General features: G+C 37.5%; 1 protein-coding gene across 9 annotated transcripts in view; it reads right to left on the reverse strand.

The window, feature by feature from the left end:
• The window catches only part of TENM3 (teneurin transmembrane protein 3), a 642,124-nt gene that overhangs the window by 51,157 nt on the left and 571,924 nt on the right, over window positions 1-19,043 (reverse strand). For all 9 annotated transcript variants that reach the window (XM_030043752.2, XM_030043924.2, XM_029996124.1 and 6 more), the window contains 6 exons: window positions 13,048-13,264; window positions 11,877-11,996; window positions 11,249-11,510; window positions 4,353-4,620; window positions 3,633-3,776; window positions 228-477 (listed from right to left, as the gene is read on the reverse strand). In XM_030043752.2, coding sequence (XP_029899612.1) covers window positions 228-477; window positions 3,633-3,776; window positions 4,353-4,620; window positions 11,249-11,510; window positions 11,877-11,996; window positions 13,048-13,264 — 1,261 coding nt within the window. The remainder of the gene's footprint in view (window positions 1-227; window positions 478-3,632; window positions 3,777-4,352; window positions 4,621-11,248; window positions 11,511-11,876; window positions 11,997-13,047; window positions 13,265-19,043) is intronic.

Raw genomic sequence — 19,043 nt, forward strand, 5'->3', positions numbered from 1 at the left:
TAGATTAAATTCTCAGTTTAGATAAGCATAGTTAGAATATTTTACCGGGGTAAACTTTTTTTCCTTTTAGTTTTAAATACTTTTTCAAATGTTTTAAAATCTTTTGACTCAACTTTTTTTGTTCCCAAAAGCATTTGGAAACTCTAGCTTGCACAACGTCAGAAATCTATTCCATACTTCAGTTTGCAACAGTAATTCACAACTCCACTATAAGAAAAAAAACATACCTTAGCTCCAGAACACTAGTTACGTTTCCAGATGGGAATATCCGCCGAACATAGTTGAAATCCCCCACGTAAAGACTGCCATCTATCCCACAAGCTAAGGCAACCGGAGCCAATAATTTATTACCATCAGCTTGACCATTACAACTTGGGCAGGAGATGCTGCGTCGTCTTCCATTGCCCATAATGCTACTAACAACTGGGGGTTGCTGAGATATAAATTGATTTTCACCATTTCCTTTGTAGAGGATTCCTGGCAGATAATATAAAAAACACAAAACAAAAAATAGTTTATAAAAACTTTGAATGTATGTACATAAAATGATGCATAAATATTCTAAATATGCTTTTAGTTAATTAATACAATTTAATGGACTTTTAATTATTTCACCACCATATTTTTCTCACTACAACAGACTCTATTAAAACATTTATAGTTATCTTTAAGTCACAGACACACAAAGCATTAAATTATCTTGTCCACAAAAGGTAGTAGACACACTAAATATACTAGCATTTAAAACCCAAACAAGTTTTCAGTCGTTCTTATTTTAAAATGGTAATAATTTTAATAGTTGCAATTCAGAATAGAAATTGTCATGTTGAAGGAAATGCAAGGTGTACCGAATAAAATCAAGGTCTGTGTTCCTAAATCTTTACAGTTTTGAAATTCCCCAGAAATGACTGAAATTCTAACTGTCCATATATTATAAAAAAGAAAAAAATATATTTGCAAATTGTATTCCTAAAGTCCTACTAAAACTAATTACAAATATGATGCCAAACGTAATCTAAAATTGATTACTGCTGCAAATTGTAAATATTAAAGAGCAACTTCAAAAAGTTGGGAGATTGCCTCAATTTTACATTATAAAAGACTCTTTACTCAGCTCACAACAAAAATGTACCACTGCAACAAAGTCTGCCTCAATACCATGTCTGCAGTTACAGGCAGTTATTAAAAATGTCAAAACAGCAAAAAAAAAAAAAATGTGGTGCCAGGCCAACCTGCCTCTGAAACTTAATTCTGCTTTGAGGCATGAAAGGAACAATAATTTTGTGAAGACAAAGCAATGTGCCAGCAGTATTTTTCTTCCTTATAGCCTCCATAGGAAATCTGAGAAGAAAAATGCATGCCTTATGTTAAATCTTCAGTCTTAGGAAAAGAGGTGTGACTTTACAGTGTGTTAAAATGTTGCTAGGACCCTCATTATTGTATCTCTCAATGAATCCATTGAGGTGTAGTCTACAAAGGGTCAGCTATTACGGTTATACTCATAAGACACAATATGTCTTTCCGTGGTATAATCCACGTAAACCACATGGCACTCTGCACTTTAGAGTGATACATGTGTTATTGATTGCGTGCCCAGAGTTTCAAAGGCAGTTTGGGGCTGAGGGATACATTTCTCTTTTGAGATGCATAGAAGAAATTTAAGATGTATTCCTCTTTCTCTTCTCATTCCCACAATGCACTCTTTATACTGAAAGATATGAGAAAAAATACTTTGTTTTCCTCTTTAAATGTTTTAGGTGTCTTCACTACTTTTTAATGTTATAAAATTTAGGAGACTATAAACGTAAAACCAATATACATGATAAAATCGGGAAGAATGAAAATGGTTTATGGAAACCTAATGACAAGTAATCTAAATAAGTAACCTAAATCAAAAGAGGGAGAACGTATTTTTCATGAATAGTTAAAACCAGAATGCATTAACAGTATACGAAATCCCCTCTCCTACGATTACATCATTTATGACAATCATTGCACCATAATTTTGCCTGAAATAGCTGAGTTCTATAATTTTCATCCAAGGAATTCCACAAGTCAGCACAGTGCACTATTGCACCTGATTTATTCTGTCATTACCTTGAAAAATTGGTCCTTCACATTTCTCCTCTATTATCACAGACTAAAAGATGTACATTAGACTATTTACTGCAGTAGTTCAGGATGTCCGTACAAACACTGTCTGCACTCTCTTCTGAATAAATTTCTCCGGCTCATCCACCTTGTCATTACAACTCTCCACTTCGTTTATTCAATTAGACACACGTCACTTTGAAAAGTCATTACTTGTCAAATGTACTCTTGAACATAATTTAAAGCCACCATCAATTTACCTTGTGAACAGAATCAATCTTATATATATATTTATAATTATACTCTTTACATTTTTAGATGGATTACCTAACAATAATTTGCATGGGGTTTTTTTGACATGTTATATTAGGTACAATGACACCTTTCCCCTTGATTTGGTTACCTTGTTTTTCTACCAGTCAGAAGCAATGCTTTAGGTGGTGATTAGCATATCATACAAAATAAGCTCATGTACTAGTGGGAGACCTCCAAGGGACACCAGGTACTGCAGAAGTGATGTTCTTCCCACTGCATTACTTCTGGGCTCATACTTTGCATAAAAATTCAGTGTGACCAACTCCCACCTTGAGCCACGTGACTCTGCTTATTTCACCTTTCTCACATGCTTCCAGCCCAATTTTTCCAAATTTCCTCCTGTTCAGTGTTGAGCTGGGATGTTCTTAGCATGACACCCTCCAGACAGTTGCTGAGAAGCACACTGGACAAATTCACCATGGTGCCAAGGCACAGTTCTTATAGATGTGTATTGCTCATCATCTTTTCACTGAAATTAAGGAAGACTCATTCACTAGTGACTGGACTCTGCCCTGAAACAAGGGGCACAAGTGCCCATGCTGACTCAAGGCAGCATCATTCGTCAGCTGCTGTGTGCTGAGCCAACCACAGCACCCCAGGGAGGATTCACCTCAGGGAAGGATTTAAATGAGAGGAGAGTGTAAATGAGTGCTGGTCCTCCAGAAAACATGGTACCCATGCACTAACTGCTCCCACAAGCACCCATGCTGGGACTGGGGATATCATGACATGAAGAACACCTCCTGTATATATGAGGGATTTAATATTGGGAGTGAAGAGCTCTCAGTTTGGCAGGAATGCCTCTTATTGCCATTTAATTTTCACTCATTGTGAAAACTGGAAGTGAAAACATTGTTCAACATACCGTTAACGTACCAACAGTTAATTCCAGTAACAATGCTGACACATACAATTGCTCTAGAAATAGTGTCTCCCTAGCATCACTCAATTTTTAAAAACAATTTCAACATTTTTGGGTTGCGTTTTTTTTGGTAAGCAAATCTAACACAGGCTGACACTGTTAGATGAAATTATCAATGCATATGTATTTATAGGATGAAGAAACATGACATACACTGTGAAGCTCAAAGCATTTACCATATGCAAAATACTCCATAATTTCCTTTTTTAAAATAACAAAGCAAACGTTTCAATGTTAGAATGAGATACCTGAAGTGTAGGGCAGTTGAGTACTAAAATTAGCAAGAAGAAAATTAACTCCTTACCATTCTGAACATCCAATACATGATGTTTATCCAATGTCCAGCCACCCATGTTGGAGGCATCCAGTTCATAACCCTGCAAAATGGCAGTCCGCTTCTCCCAGAGGGTTAGATCCAAGCAAGACTCATATTCATAACCTACAGACACTGAAATAACAGTAAATTTCCTCATTAAGTATAGGATCTTGTTCAGAAGAAGAGTTTAAAGAATGTGATTTCCTTAAACTACATATGTTCTTCTGCTCTCCCAGGCTACCTGAAAATCCCTATGGTTTCCTTAGATGTATTGAAAATACTTAACAGAATTCCAAAATCCTTTAAAAAGCAATCTTGGGTTATTAAAATAATTTTATTTATTAAAAGTAAGTGGATTAGGACAGGTACAGAGGAAACCCATTTTGTGAAGTACAGCAGAATACTATTGTGCTGTAAAATACAAGGAGCATGCAGGCTAAATACCATGCTGTATTATGAGGCTGAGGGCTACTTCATGGGGAAGAACTAGAAGTGAAAAATGACGGTGGTCTCTTTCCTTTTGAAGGAATTATTTTCTTATAAGTCAAAGTTTAGATTAGTATTTTCTAATATATTTTAATATCCATTGTTATTTCTCAGTCTTATTCTGCTAAACATTTTCTACTTAATGGATACAAGTATTTGAGATATGCTTCCCTATTTTCAAGATAACAGTAAAAATGCAAAAAACCTCCATAACACACATACCAACAGCTTCAGATAATCCATAGACTCTCTGGTTGTATGCATCAGTTTTATCCCATATGAAAGTGTAAGCCAGATTTGGGGAGGCAGGGAACCATTTTTGGAAAAGTCTTCCCACCACTGCCACCATAAGATGAACCTTCATTAAATTAAATGGTATAACAGATTGGGTCATAGTAATCTTCAGAACAGATTTATATCCTGCAGCCCTGGAGCTTAAGTATGATAACTTCAAATCGGTTCCTGGTATTGTTGTTTCTTCATGAAGCACCTATGCATTGGTAAGAAAAAAATACAGTATTTGAATGATTTTGAAATTAAACTGAACAATGCAGCTATCATAAAAGGAGGCCTGACATGATGCTGCATGACAATCCATTAGGAAGTATCATCTAAAGCTGGCGTTCATTCAATAATGTAAAAAATACATAAATAAATAACAACATTTCACCTTTTTTTCTGAAAAGCGAAGTCTAAATTCTTCATTATACTGAAGCTGCTTAGTTGATACTTTCTGCTGAAGGATTTCAAAGATCTCTATTTTTATGGGGGGAAGGAAGCATGCAAGAGACGGAAAACATTCCCAACTGCTTTCTCCAACAGAGGCAAAAAAGCATCTTTCATCTAAGTGCAAATAGCCCCTTCTTATGCTGCCACCCATGTCCCAACTATGGATACGTCATAAAGGCAGTAGAGCCTCTAAGCACCGCAAAGCTTCAGATTTGGGCTGGGAAGTCTAATTGCTCCTGTAGGAGCAGGAAGGACTTTCAGGTGGTTTATTATTTGCATTACCTGTGGATTGTAAATACTTTAAACTAGAGCATTCTTCCATTTATTTCGAAGATAGATAAGTAGGATGCCTCAGGGAAAGCTTTTCCATATTTCCTGATCAATATTCACTACTCAGACATCAGCTCACCACTTTCTCATTTCAGAGAGGTGCAATGATTCAGTTTTATTTTTAAAAGGCTCCCCCCCTCTACCTTGTCTTTTCCTCTGAGCTGAGGAGCTTTTGTGGGTGATGGATGGATGTGAAAGGCTTCTGTGTAACGCAGATGAAGACAGCCTATACTGTCTTATACCTCAGCCAGGATAAACTGAGAGTCAGCGCTTCAGGTGAACAGCTACCAGGTATCCCAGCTTATTGGAAAAAAAAAAGGAAAAAGAGAAAAGAAAAAAGTATCTAGACACATTTATAATGTGTCTCTGGTGGGAAGAGAGGGTGAAGGATGCTGAAGCACAAGCCCAGAGCCCTGGTGGTGTCAAAGGAGCACTCTTGGGGAAGTAAATTTGGAAAGCTTTATTTTACTTTCCTGTCTCCTAGTGCTGAAGTCTGAAGACCAAACACTAATGTTAGTGGAAAGCAGACTTCAGGGAGAGCGCTGTCACAAATATTAGGCTTGAGACTTTAGTGGGATCAAAAGCTGGCTACTAAAGAAGTGCTAATTTAGCTTTCTATGCTAGAGAAATCCTTGGACACTGCTTTTAAACAACTGACTGTGTTGAGTAGGGTCAAATAATGTGGTTTATGCTCCTGAGGAGGGCAAAAGGTAGCTATACCATCCTCTATGTTGGCACTTTTGCTGGGATATAAAGAAAGATCTATATGGTTTTAATTATATCTATCTCCTTCCCAATAACTGTAAAAAAAAAAAAATCTGAACTAGTATTTTGACTCATTGTCTGGCATGAATGGTTATTTACATCTGATATATGTAGGCATGCAACTCTTCTTCCCCAGTAAGACTATAATAGACCTGTAGGGAGTAAAGGAGGAATTGGAAGATACCAGACAAATTAAATTCAGATTTAAAAATTCTTAATTCTTAATCTTTGAATGTTTCTTTTTTCCCCACCAAGAACCTGCCATCACTGAGAAGAAATGACAAGCAGTACCATCACTTGGAAGGAGGTGAGAGTGGCATCCTATCTGTTTGTAAATCTAGTCTGGTCTCCCTCAGTCCAATATATGCACAGTATCTAAGCCAGAGAACAAGCAAATCTTTTCGACACAAACAAAACCCCCTCTCTCTAGAGGGAATATGTGAACATATTCCTTTTCTAAGACTTTGAAGGAAAAACACAAACCACCTAGGAACAAAAGACAAATTCCTCCTCAAGACATCAGCAGGACTCTCATATACTGCACATTAAAACTAGTCTAACAGATGGAGGTCTCTGTAAGCAAGAGGAGAAAAAGAAATAATATGCTTGTAATAGGGCACAATTTAATGGACTTCACTGGTCTCCCGTTACGACCATTGCTTCTTTTACAACTGCAACTGTGGAAGAGCAGCGTTAAACACTTAGGTGGTCTTCCAGTACTCTTGGCTGAGATAACAGGCAATAAAGAGGACACCCTGAAGTTTCAATTTCCAAGAAATTCTGCTGTGTATTTGGATTACTATCAAATTAGAAACTAGGACACTCATGCAGTTCTCAGTGAGGTTTAAAACAAAACCTGAACCCCTATTATTAGTTTCTGCAGAAGCCTCAAATACCTGCTGGAAATCTGACTTATAACTTCCTTCTTTCCATAAACTATACCCTGTAGTAACTTATTTTCTTGAGAACTTTAGAAAAGTAGAGGTAAGGTTATGCATCTTAATCTCTCTCCCAGAATCAACCATTACAAAGAGAATTAAACAATTTAATGTTCATCTGAAAACTTAAATCATCAGGCACAGCAGAGAGCATCCTATGGGAGCCATGACAACACATCAATTGTAAAGCAATCAGGAAAGTCACTGGGTATAAAAGTCACATCAGGAATCACCAACACAACCAAGCTGTCTGTACTTCACCTTTTCCAGATAGAGTATCAAACTACCTTCAGAAAGGCCAATATCCTAAGGGGACTGACTTATAGCTCAACCACCAAATGATAAAGCTTCTCAGAAGGACGGCTATGAAATATTTAACCTACAGGACTGAGATAAGGGTCACCTCAATTTTCACAAAGACAGAGTTTGTTGTCCTGATAGTTCAAGCTAGTGACTGAGCCACATAAATTGTGCAGGGCTCCTCCTCTCTTGTGGCCAGCAGGACTAAAGCTGTCCAGGCTCTGGAATGCTTTCCTGCTCCAAAATATAATATGATTCAAGTGATATGCTGTGATGGTATTAAGAACCCTGAATAAGGAATTTAATTCAATTAGGGGGAAAAATGCCTGCTGTATTGCCGTGATTTTTTTGGCAAAATGAGCAACTTCAATAGAAGATTTGAGAACAAATTGCACAAATGAGTGCAAACTTTAGTCCTAATGTCAGAAAAAGGTTCTTTGCCAAGAAGCAACAGCTGAACTTCTGCATTAAAACGTAACATCACCTTGGTTTGAGAAGGGTAAAGATGGCATTTTTAGATCCAGGTACATATTGTTATGTACCTCATGAGGCAACTACTGCTATTAGACAAACCTTGAGACCAAGAAGTACTAAAATTATACTTCTTTAAGTAGAAGCTGAAGCTGCTTATTTCAGGATGGAAAAATCTTTTCATTTTAAAAAAAGACTTCCCCTAGAATTGAGGCTCTTAAATGAACTTGTAAAGAAATAACCTTGAGTTAACAATGTAAAGAAAGGAGAAATGAGAAGGGGAAAAAAGACTTGTTTTTTCTAGACTTAAAACATTGCTGAGATATCACAGAGAAGAGGGCTAGGAAGAAATCTAAACATGTGTCCATAAAACAATAAATCAAGAGGTCTATATAAAGTTTCAAATAGAAAGCAAAAGAAAAGAAAACCAGAAAATGTGCTGAAAAACATCGACACATAAATGGAGATATTTGGCTCTAAGAGTAATCTCCATTTTTTTTTCAGTACAAACTTGAAGTTCTGGAGATTTTAGCTAAGTGAAACTAGGATGCAGCATCCATGTATCTAGAATACCTGGAATATCTAGACATCCTATCATACTGCCTGCTTAAATGACAAAATAGGTTAATTTCTTTGCTGAAAATCTGGCCACCCTGAAGTTACAAAAAATCATTTTTATTAAGTCACTGAGGCCCGTATTTTACACTGAATTCTTCTGGCTAAATAAATTTTACCAGCTTCTGCTGTACAGTATTGCCAGTAGTGAGAGAGTGTCACGGGAAAGGAAAAAAAAAAAAGCAGTGGGGCAACCTTGAACATAGAATTTGAAGGAAAACTTTTCAGTTTTCATTCTCCTACACACTTGAGAAACAAGCTGCTCGGGACCTGCAGAAGGCATCTTGCAAGCGTACATAACAGTGGATAATAGAAGTATAGAAGGAGAGCCTCAAAAGCTCGATTTCAGAATTGCTCATTGTGACTCACATGCGGGTTTCTGCCAGACCACACTACAATATGTGGCAAACAGACATTTATTACATTAGGAAACAGACAGCAACAATATTACCTAACACATATAAGCAGCTCCAGCTTAACCTGATCTCCTTCATCTGCATGCAGTTCACTGTCTTGTTCCACACTGATTAATCTCAGCTAGTTAAGTCTAGGCAGAGCATGCTAACTTGCAATTAAAAGTAGATAAAGTCATGCTTAAGTAGTCCAAATTTAGTTAACGTGTTATTTATTAGCATCCCTCTTGAGTAATGATCTGTTGGGTCTGTGATCACCCCTTTACCCACTGCATTTGTTCTTTCCCCTTGCTTGCCTTCTTTTTTTCAGTTTTCTTTTGTGCTGCTTCTTTGGTACAGACTTTAATTCCCCCTCTGATCAATTTGGGATTCATAAGCTACTAAGTACACTCTTTTGGAAACATTATCTCCAAGGGATGATGAAGCACTTCAAGGGATGATGATTACAGCAGCACATCATTTTCTCCTAAGTACATGACAGTGAGTGCTGTCACACCACACGAACAGGGTGACCAATACTGACTGAAGGAACATGGAAAACAGTTTATTTCTTTGTGCTTTCATCCTGTCTCCCACACTTTCAAATTGGCATAATCCCTTTTTTATGAAAAGGTCTACAGCAGCTCCTCCAGAGCTGAACAGACAGTTTTGAATGGAATCTGGTTCTGCCCATCTTTTATCAGAGTAGTGAACTGTTTGGGAGACAGACTGTTGAGCATTATGCATTTCCGAGGGGAACCTGAGCCTAAAGGGGTACGTCCCAGGCACAGCTGTGCAGCTCCCACTTGCCAAAGCAGGGGATTACACGTGTGATGAGCAAAGAATATAGAAGAAAATAGTCCTTGATGTGTTTCTTACACAGTACCAGAACTGGATTTTTGCATACATAACGCCACTATTATTTTTACCTCGTCATAAATGACCTATTAACACCAACTGCCTAGGATCTGCTAAGAATATGATCTTTCCTTCTGGCTGGTTTTCTAGGAAAATCAACTTGACCCAACAGTCCTGCCTGTCAGCCCTCTCATCTCACTACTTTTGAAGCTGGTAGCCAGAAATAACAGTAGAAATCTCTAAAGATAATTCAGTTCCTTTAGGCTTTATAAAAGAAAGGGTTCAGGTAGGGAAGAAGTAGCAAAGTTGGTACTCCCATGAGAAAAAAAAAGGCTGAATGCAGTCTGTGGGGGAAGGACTGGATGGGGCAGATAGCTGGAATTATAGCAATGGGTGGGAATTAGTAGGAATCCAGACTTCATTAGTCCCACTGCTCATGAAATGACTTGTTTACCTAGACATTACAAGTGGTTTTTGAAAATATGTATTCTCTGACATTCTTCTATTATTACTTTTTTCTTGATTTATACCCCATCTATCTAAGCCATTTTCCATCACTTCAGGAACTGAATCTATCATCTGTTGCCAAAACAAGTAAATCAGAGCTGTTCTTCAGTGGACTGTGTTTTGCAAATACTTTCTTTTAATTGACTTAAAACTATCAAAGGCACAGAAATGATAGTGAGGATAAAAGCAACAATTTTCTAGCACAGTCTAGATTTGTATGAGCGTTTATTTGTAATTTCCTTACATCTTTACTTTAAACCTGCTCCTACCATGAATTGCTTAATGATTTTGATCTTTTCTTAAGAGCTCTGCATGAAAACATTTGAATACATTTTCTATGTTTCCCTTGAAGAGACAAGGACATTTCATAGTGAATGGGAAAAAAAGTGCCCTTGTAATTATGACATTGTGAAGGTGGGGGAGAGAAAAGAGAGAGAAAGGAGAGGGGGAGAAAGGAGAAAGAATGCTATTTCACCAGGAAAAGTTTTCTACAAAATCAATAATGAGATAAATACTACTTCTTGAAATGCAACTCTGCTTTTAAGAGTTGAGGAAGACTGTATTAGGGATCAGTTATTTGAGACAGAGGAATTTAATACATATATGTTACAGAAAAAACATTCCAGCCACAGCTCTTTCTGTTTAAACCAAGGTTCTGATATTAAGTCTTACTTTGGCTATTACAAGTTCTGAAGAAGTAGATTAGTACACATGCTCATTGGCTTGTAAGCCTGTCCTTGGTGTTACAGAGAATTCTTTTAGTTTGTAAAAATCTGAGTGTCATGCTATTTATTAGTTCTAAACAGATAAATTGAACTGCATGGGTCTTTCAGACATAGTGGAAAAACACCTTTCATTTTCAGTTTCTGAGGTGCACTTCTAACAAGAAGGCAGTCAAAAAAGTAAGATGTACTATAGCATGTCCATTTTGATGGGCCAGTGCCTGATTGCTGAAGACAATCTGTAAATTAAATTATGCAAACAAATATAAACCCAGACACTAGTGTACACCAAGTTTTCACACCTTTTTTTTCAGATGAAATTTTAAAAATCATCCCATAGAATAAATAAATTGGTCTCAAAATAATCACGTTGCAAATTCTTAGCAGTTAGTCAGAATTATTTATTTTTAAACAGCAGTTTGCACTCTCTTCATTATGGTTGCTTAATACTAGCCTGTGACAAAATGCTATTTATTTGAAGCACACTTTACCTGTGTCTCTGGGATGATAGGACTGTCTTCAGGAGAAATTCTAAAAAAGGTGGATAAAGGTGATGACACAATAACGGGGTTTGGCCTTACAAATCCGCTCAGATCACAACTAGGAATGTCATTCTCTTCCTTCTTCATGACCAGGGTATCCATGACATAAAAGACATTCCAGGGAATCCATACTGTGTGATACTGTGTCAGGAATGGTGATCGCTCAAACACCAGTGTCAGAGAGGCACCACCATTTGCTACCAAGTCAAACCTAGAAAAAAAAACCCAACAGGGCTAGCAAATAAGTCAGCAAATTCCCAAAGCCATCCACAGCCTCCATTTTACGGACTGATTCTTCATTCCATTGTATTGCTCTGAAGGCAGAATGGCTCTACTCGGAACAATGTTGAAATCAAATTATATTACATAATACTGCACCAAGAGGATGGAGATTTTAGAATGCTGCGTTTATATTAAGCAAGCCCTTCTACTTCTAAAGTATATAATCAACTTTGATCAATCACTTTTTTCATGTCTTTTGTTTCCATTATTTTATTATTATCTTATTTTTACAAGCAGCTCTTCAGTAACGCCTTTGCTGTCTTTATGACTTAGAAGTGCTTCAAAGGAAACTTACATTCCATCTTGGCGAGTGATTGTATATCCATAGTCTGGATAGTGTAGAAAGGAGACATTGACTCCAATGAGTGGTGTTCCATCAGCAGTTAATACTTGGCCCCTTATGACAGATGCAAGACTGTGAAAAAGATGCAGGATCAAATTACAAATTTGCTTTTCTCATTCTCTTTTGAATGAATAAAAGCTAGTAGAGCAAACACACACACACACGCATCTCTACATGGTATCAACTACCATTAAAAAAATATTCCTGAGACTCTAACCCTTTTACAAGTTCACATAATTTACCCTGTATAAACAAATGCCTTGAAATCTACAGATAATATTTTTTTTTCAATATTGTTGATCTTACTTTGGTTCATTTTGTCTGTACTGAGTTACTAAGACCAGAAATTCACTGAAGAATTTTAAGAACTTATAAACTCTGGATGTTCCCACTGTAAGTCACACCTCTGGCAGACTCTTAAAGAACAATGTACTTTTCAATTAGTATCAAAGCAATCTGTAAAACTGCAGGGACTATGAAGTACAAAATTTAAAAGAGCAATAAGGAACATTTGTGCGACAAGTTTTAATCAACTGCTGTGCCCAAACACATTAATGCTGTTAAATTACTGCAAACGCAGTAGTTCCAGGGTAAATCATCTTCCTTCACTCAGTGAGATCCCAGACACCTGCTTCCTGTTACTGGTTTATTTTCAGGTCATTACTGCTTCATGGAGCACCAGTCAAATAGTTTATGCAATTATACTGTCATGCACTTAACAGTTCTATTACATTAATTCATAATTTATATTATTTAGTGAGCTCAGTTTAAAAAGTGCAGCTTTGCTTTTCCTTCTGAAGTGTTTTCATTGCTTTGATGTATTTCCAACTGTGCTAGCCCAAATCAACTGGTTAAATACAGATTTATTTAATCATTAGTGAAGTGCCCTGTTAGAATACAGGTACTAAGCATGGCAAGTACCTTCTGTAACCTACTGGCACTGGCAATTTGAATATTGCAGGAAATGAGACAAAACATGCCATTTGATATATTAAGAGAAAAGGTTTCTGTTGAAAGTCCGTGCCATGAAATTTGCAGTCACGGTGGATCCTCTCCTAAATGTGAATCTCACGCACTCTTCAGTTTCTTTTGTATTCATGAGTAAATGATAAGTCATGCTCACCTCTTATTAAAAGGACTTTCCCCAGGTATGACATGAGTGCTGTCTGCTCCGATGAGAAAACTGATCCGGTCATAAAATGCTTTGGCAGCTTGCTGAGATGGTGACTGTTGACTTTGGCTGATAATATCTTGGGGATCAGGTAGTCCACGACAATAAGGCTGGTTTTGGCAAGAACTCTGCAAACAGCAGTCAGGATCCATACAGTCAACTAGCCCATCTGTTGGCAGAAATTCACACAAATGAACAAACTTTTCCTCCTGCCCCTTTGCATGTGAATGAGCAAGCCAGCAGACAGATTAAAAAAATTATGTAGTATGAAAGAATACCAATAATTAAGATTTTAATGAATTCACTTTCAATTAAGGAAAGAGAGTTTGTTTCCACTGAGTTCTTAAACTTCCATGGAAATCCATGCAAATGGAATACACTCAGTATCGCGTATAAATTAAACCTATTTATTTGATACTTTTCTAAAAACACATTGAACAAAACAGAAAATGAAGGCACTCAGGCTCTGCATACACTGTTAACTTATAAATATTAAACATTTTAGGTGGGTCTAAGTAGCTTTTATCTGCGGTTATTTGGCTTGCTAAAGAAAAGAAACAAGTAACTCCCACTCAGCTGTTTTCCTGAAGTTTTTTAGCATATCTATGCTGCAAGTAGCTTTAAATATTTCACAACATTTATCAAGGTGGATTCCTTTATACCCTGGCAGAAAGATTTTGTTGCTAGTGGCAAAGGCAATTTCCACAACTATTTTGCATGAAAATGTATGAGAACAAAATCTGTATTTAACATTTAGATTTTATTCTGAATAAACTGATGAGGAATGCTGGCCAGTATAAACAAGATTTAAACACATGGGTGCTTTTATGCTTATGTGCTGAAATATTCACATATAATGAGCATTAGATCTGTCACATCCCCGGAAATCTAATTTGGTGAAAAATTAAAATCAAGATCAAATTGATAACTACTAATTTGCTGTAAGTAAAGTCGTAAGGAAAATGAGCCTGGAAATGTCAGCTACAGAAAATTTCTAGATGAATGTAATATAGTATCACATAGCTGATAATTGTTTCCCCAAAAGAACAGCAAGACTGAAATAGCTGAAACATTTTATTATTCCATTTAGATTAGAGAGGGAGCTTGCTTGTTGCACTAAACTGAAAAATATACCAATGCAGCACTCGGAGGAAGCCCATGACTGTTTCTCTCACAAAAGAATCTAGCTTTAGAGTAAAACTTCTTTCTGAAGGGAAAAATATCATCCATTTTTGTTCAATCATATGTTGAAAGAGTGTAAGTAAACACAGATCTTCTAAAGGTATTCCTCTAAGGATTGCTGTGTTATGTGGATCAGTTAGAGGACTGGCAAAATAGTAAAGGACTGGGATTTCTATTCTTTTGCACATCTAAAATTCTTATTTAACTCAGCTGACATTGAAGTCAGTTCAGGGAAAATAAAAAGGATGAAAAAGTCATCATTAAGTATATCAAAGTTTAAACTTTTTTAAGAGAAAAGAAAGAACATTGATTTTTCCTGGGATGAGGATACACCAGAGGGTCCTGCTGCCATCCAGACAGACCTCGACAGGCTGGAGAAATGGGCTGACAGGAACCTCATGCAGTTCAACAAAGAGAAGAGTGAAGCCTTGCAGCTGGGGAGGAACAATCCCATGCACCAGTACGTGTTGGGGGGACAACTGGCTGCAAGGCAGCTTTGTGGAGAAAATCTTGGGAGTCCTGGTGGACACCAAATTCAACACGAGCCAGCAACATGCCCCTGCAGTAAAGAAGGTGCCAATGACATCCTGGGCTGCATTAGGAGGAGCGTTGCCAGCAGGTCGAGGGAGGCGATCCTTGCCCTCTACTCAGCGCTGGAGAGGCCACACCTGGAGCACTGTGTGCAGGCTGGGCTTTCCAGTACAAGAGAGACATGGACATACTAGAGAAAGCTCAGTGAAAGGCCATGAAGACGGTTAAGGGCTTGACAATTCTCTCCTATGAGGAAAGGCTGAGAGAGCTGAGACTGTTTAGCCTGGAGAAGAGACGGCTCAGGGCAGGAGTCTGATCAAAGTGTACAGATACCTAATGGGAGGGTGTAAAAAAGACCACCTTTCAGTGGCGCCCAGCGAAAGGACAAGAGACAATAGGCACAGACTGAAACACAGGAAATTCTGTCTAAACATCAGAAAAACTTTTTTTACTGTGAAAGTGGTCGGACAGGTTGCCCAGGGAAGTTGTGGAGTCTCCACCCTTGGAGATACTGAAAACCCAACTGGACATGGCCCTGAGCAACCTGCTCTAGTTGACCCTGCTTCGAGCGGGAGGTGGGACTAGATGATTTCCAGAGGCCTTTCCAACCTCAAATAGGCTGTGACTCTTGTAATTTTCTAGTCTCATTCTTGTACAATATGAAACCCTTTCCTATCCAAAGTACTGACCTCCCTTGCTGGTTTTAACTCCAGAAGCCTGGATCAGTGTCAAAGCTGGGGGTACTGATGGTTAAAAGCATAGTTTTAGGTTTTTATATCTCTGTATGGTCTCCCAGGCAGTATCTGGTACAGTTGCCAAAGAAATGCTCAAATTTCATCATTCATCTTTGTTAGTTTATAAAAAGCAAATGTACATCTGGAGTATAGTCTGCAGGTCATAAAACTGCATGAGATTGACACCTTCTGAACTAATCAGCTAGAAATGCATTTTTACAAGCCTCTCCGCTAACATCAATCAGAGAAAGAATCTCATTTTCACCAGCCAAGATACAGGGATATGCTGTTTGTTATTTTTCTGTGGAGTTTATCAGCAACTTGCCCAGGCGAGTGACGGATGGTTATGAATCTGGCTCCTTATAACTGGAGAAAACATTTTTCATTCTTTCTCTGTACTTATGTGGCTAGAGCTATCTAGTACCACTAAGTTGAATACTCTATTGCAGAGCAAAATTTCCTTTCTGAAATGGCTCTGCAAAATTATTGATGAATTTTGTTTAGCCTGAAAAATATGAGACTTAGATCAACACTGGCTTATCAGTTATATCACTCAAATATGATAGTGAAATTATAAAGAAAATAGAAACTCCTACAGCCAGCTGGACAATCATTATCAGTCTCAGAAGGCTATTTTGTATTTTTTTGTTCTAGATGCAAGTGGTTCTTCTATATACAGAAGACATAATGACTACATTATTGTTTTCTTCCTCAAAAGCTGAAGACTAGCTGTAAAAATCTTGACTAATGTTACTTTTCCCTTTGTTGCAAAATGCTCAGAACGGTAATGGAGCATGGTCTGGTGATAAGATTGCTTACTTGGAGAGACTAATAAAACCCCCAAAACATTAAATGAGACCAGTCAAGACAGAGGATTCCCACACTTATGGATGTCTAAAAAATAAGATGTATCAGTGGGCATGTTTGCTTTTGAATGGAATTTAAGGGGTACATATATAACTGCTGGAAGGAAGAAAAACCGTGGAACAAAAAAAGTCCAGGGCACAAGTACTGCCCATGTCAAGGGGAGATCGTGGCCAAGGACCTACATAAATCACACTCTTGGTAAGTAAGTTCATTATATATTTAGGCAACAAAAAATCTCCATGAAGTGGAATTCACTGTCTAGATAGGAAGAATACAGTTTTGGAACTCTGATGCTGGCCATCCCACCAGGACAGTTTCGGTGACTGTGGCACACTAAGGCAAAAGACTGGAAAGGCCAGAAAACTGTATAAACAAACCTCAGTTATCCTCACATAGCTCAATTTTACAACAGGCTGTAATGAATGGAATCAATTATAGACACCAAAAATGACTGCCTGTAGTAGCAGCTGGTCAGAAAAGCAGCAAAAGCAGAAATAGCCCTTGATTTATTCCTGAGCAGTGCACAAGGACCTTGTTCAATGTTACTACTGGAGTATCTCTATAAGCATACCTATAGTGTACTCAAATTCAACACTCCTGCTGGAGTGAAAAAGCCTAAAATATAAAGTGTTGGGCTCTAAATGAGCTGTCACTCCAGAAAGAAATCCTGGAGTCACCGTGGATAAGTGCTACGGATATATCAATCCAGCACTCCCCTGCAAGCATAGATGCGAACAAAAAGCTGAAGAATAATGGGAAGTGTTGGAGCATGAACCAGAGAACACGAACATGCCATTGTATCAGTCCTAATTCATGTACAAACTTCCTGAACTTTCCTGAGCTTGGAATATCTTTGTACTTAGTAACCTTTCTGACATTCAAAACATTCTGTAGCAGTAATTTCCTACTTTAATTAGCAGCCTGCTAGTACACCAAAGAAAATGTAAGTTCACATTTGTCCTATTATATTCTTTTGCTAAGCATTTGCTATTAGCCACTATCAGAGAAGAGGCCCTGGTTTAGGTAATCTTTAGGCTGAATTTGTACTACCTTGTGACAATGCTTATCAGGAGCAGTCTATACTAGCCTATGCAAAGAATTACAAAAAACCAGTAGTGCTAAGTATGCTTTTTTTTTATTACAGTATTTATTTTCATCATAAAAGAATATTAATAATCCCTTAAATCCTGCTGGTGGAAACCTGTAACTACTCTTAATAATTGGATAGGAGCTAATAAAAAGCAAACTTAACAAAGGAATCTGTTCAGTAAAGACCTACCTAAACTAAAGAATAAATGGCTTATTCTTTCTACAGTGATGACAAAATATGGCCCACTTTGTAAAGTATAATAGTGACACATTTTTTCCCAAGTAAAGAAGTTAGGCTTATTCCACCCATGGACGACTCTGACTTCCCCTCTCCCCACAAAGTCTTAGAAGTTTAATTCAGCCTAAGGTCTGCTTGTTGCACACACATTCCTTGTGGGTTGCTAAAATGTAAAGAAAATTCTGTATTTTATTATCCAAATCAAACATATGGAAAAACAGAGTGATCCTTAAAAAGAAAGGAAATGGTCTGCAAGACTCTCAGAAATCTGTATTAAAAGGAAGATGAATAATAATCATCCTATCATATGTCAATAGTATCTAGAAGGGAAAATGATCAAGTATGCCTTGATGTCATTAGCATTTCCTATGGAGAATATTCCCATTGAGGTCCTTGGGATGCTCATGTTCACAGAGTTTGAACAATCACTCCCAGAAAGAGCTAAGAATCAAAGGAACAGCAGACACTGTTATTAATGAATTATACTCATATTAATATATAAAATATATTTTATCCAGTGTAGGATGAAACATAAACATTAACCACAGCATATCAATTAGCTCACAGCCATGACAGCTTTAACTATATAACCACTGAGCCTAGTGCAATGTAAATCACAATACCTGCAGTCATGGTATAAATTCAGCGTAAGTGCTCAGATAACCTAATCACCCACAATAAATAAATACAGCAGAGGCATCCTTGTGCCATTCCTTGTAGCTGTCTGGAATTTGAATGGCTTGCTCGAGAGATTAGTGGGCTGGTTGCAGGTACTCTTGGAAACAGAAGAAATGCTGCTTCTCTTTCCAGGTGGGTTTCTGGCAAAGAACACTTTCTTCTCCCAGTTTTGTTTGGTACGCTTCCAGTTTTTAATTTAATTTAATTGCTGTATTTTAACATTTTTCCTCAGCCACTAGTCAAAGACTGAAGTGAATATACTCTGTACTGAAGCATATAAATTAAAATAAGGTCCACTGAAAGCAAAAAGCCAGTAATAAACAGCATTATATAGGTCAATCATGGCAAAACAACTGTTTGGCCAATCCCTTCCTCATACATAGCTGCATAATGTCTGTAAAGGAAATAATAAAAAAAATTGGGAGAAAAAAATCAACAAAATGCCAGCATTAGAGGTTGGGGTTTTTTTTTGCAATATTGTCCTTTCTTCTTGAACTTTAAGTCATCCTGTTAGATCCTTCTGCTCCAATTCCTCATTCCTTTTCCCCTTTTCCTCAATGTCATGGTTTAACCTCAGCTGACAATTAAGCACCACACAGGCGCTCACTCACTCCCCCCCCCCAGTAGGA

The sequence above is a fragment of the Aquila chrysaetos genome, chromosome 1, assembly GCF_900496995.4.
Source record: "Aquila chrysaetos chrysaetos chromosome 1, bAquChr1.4, whole genome shotgun sequence".
Taxonomy (NCBI): Eukaryota; Metazoa; Chordata; class Aves; order Accipitriformes; family Accipitridae; genus Aquila; species Aquila chrysaetos.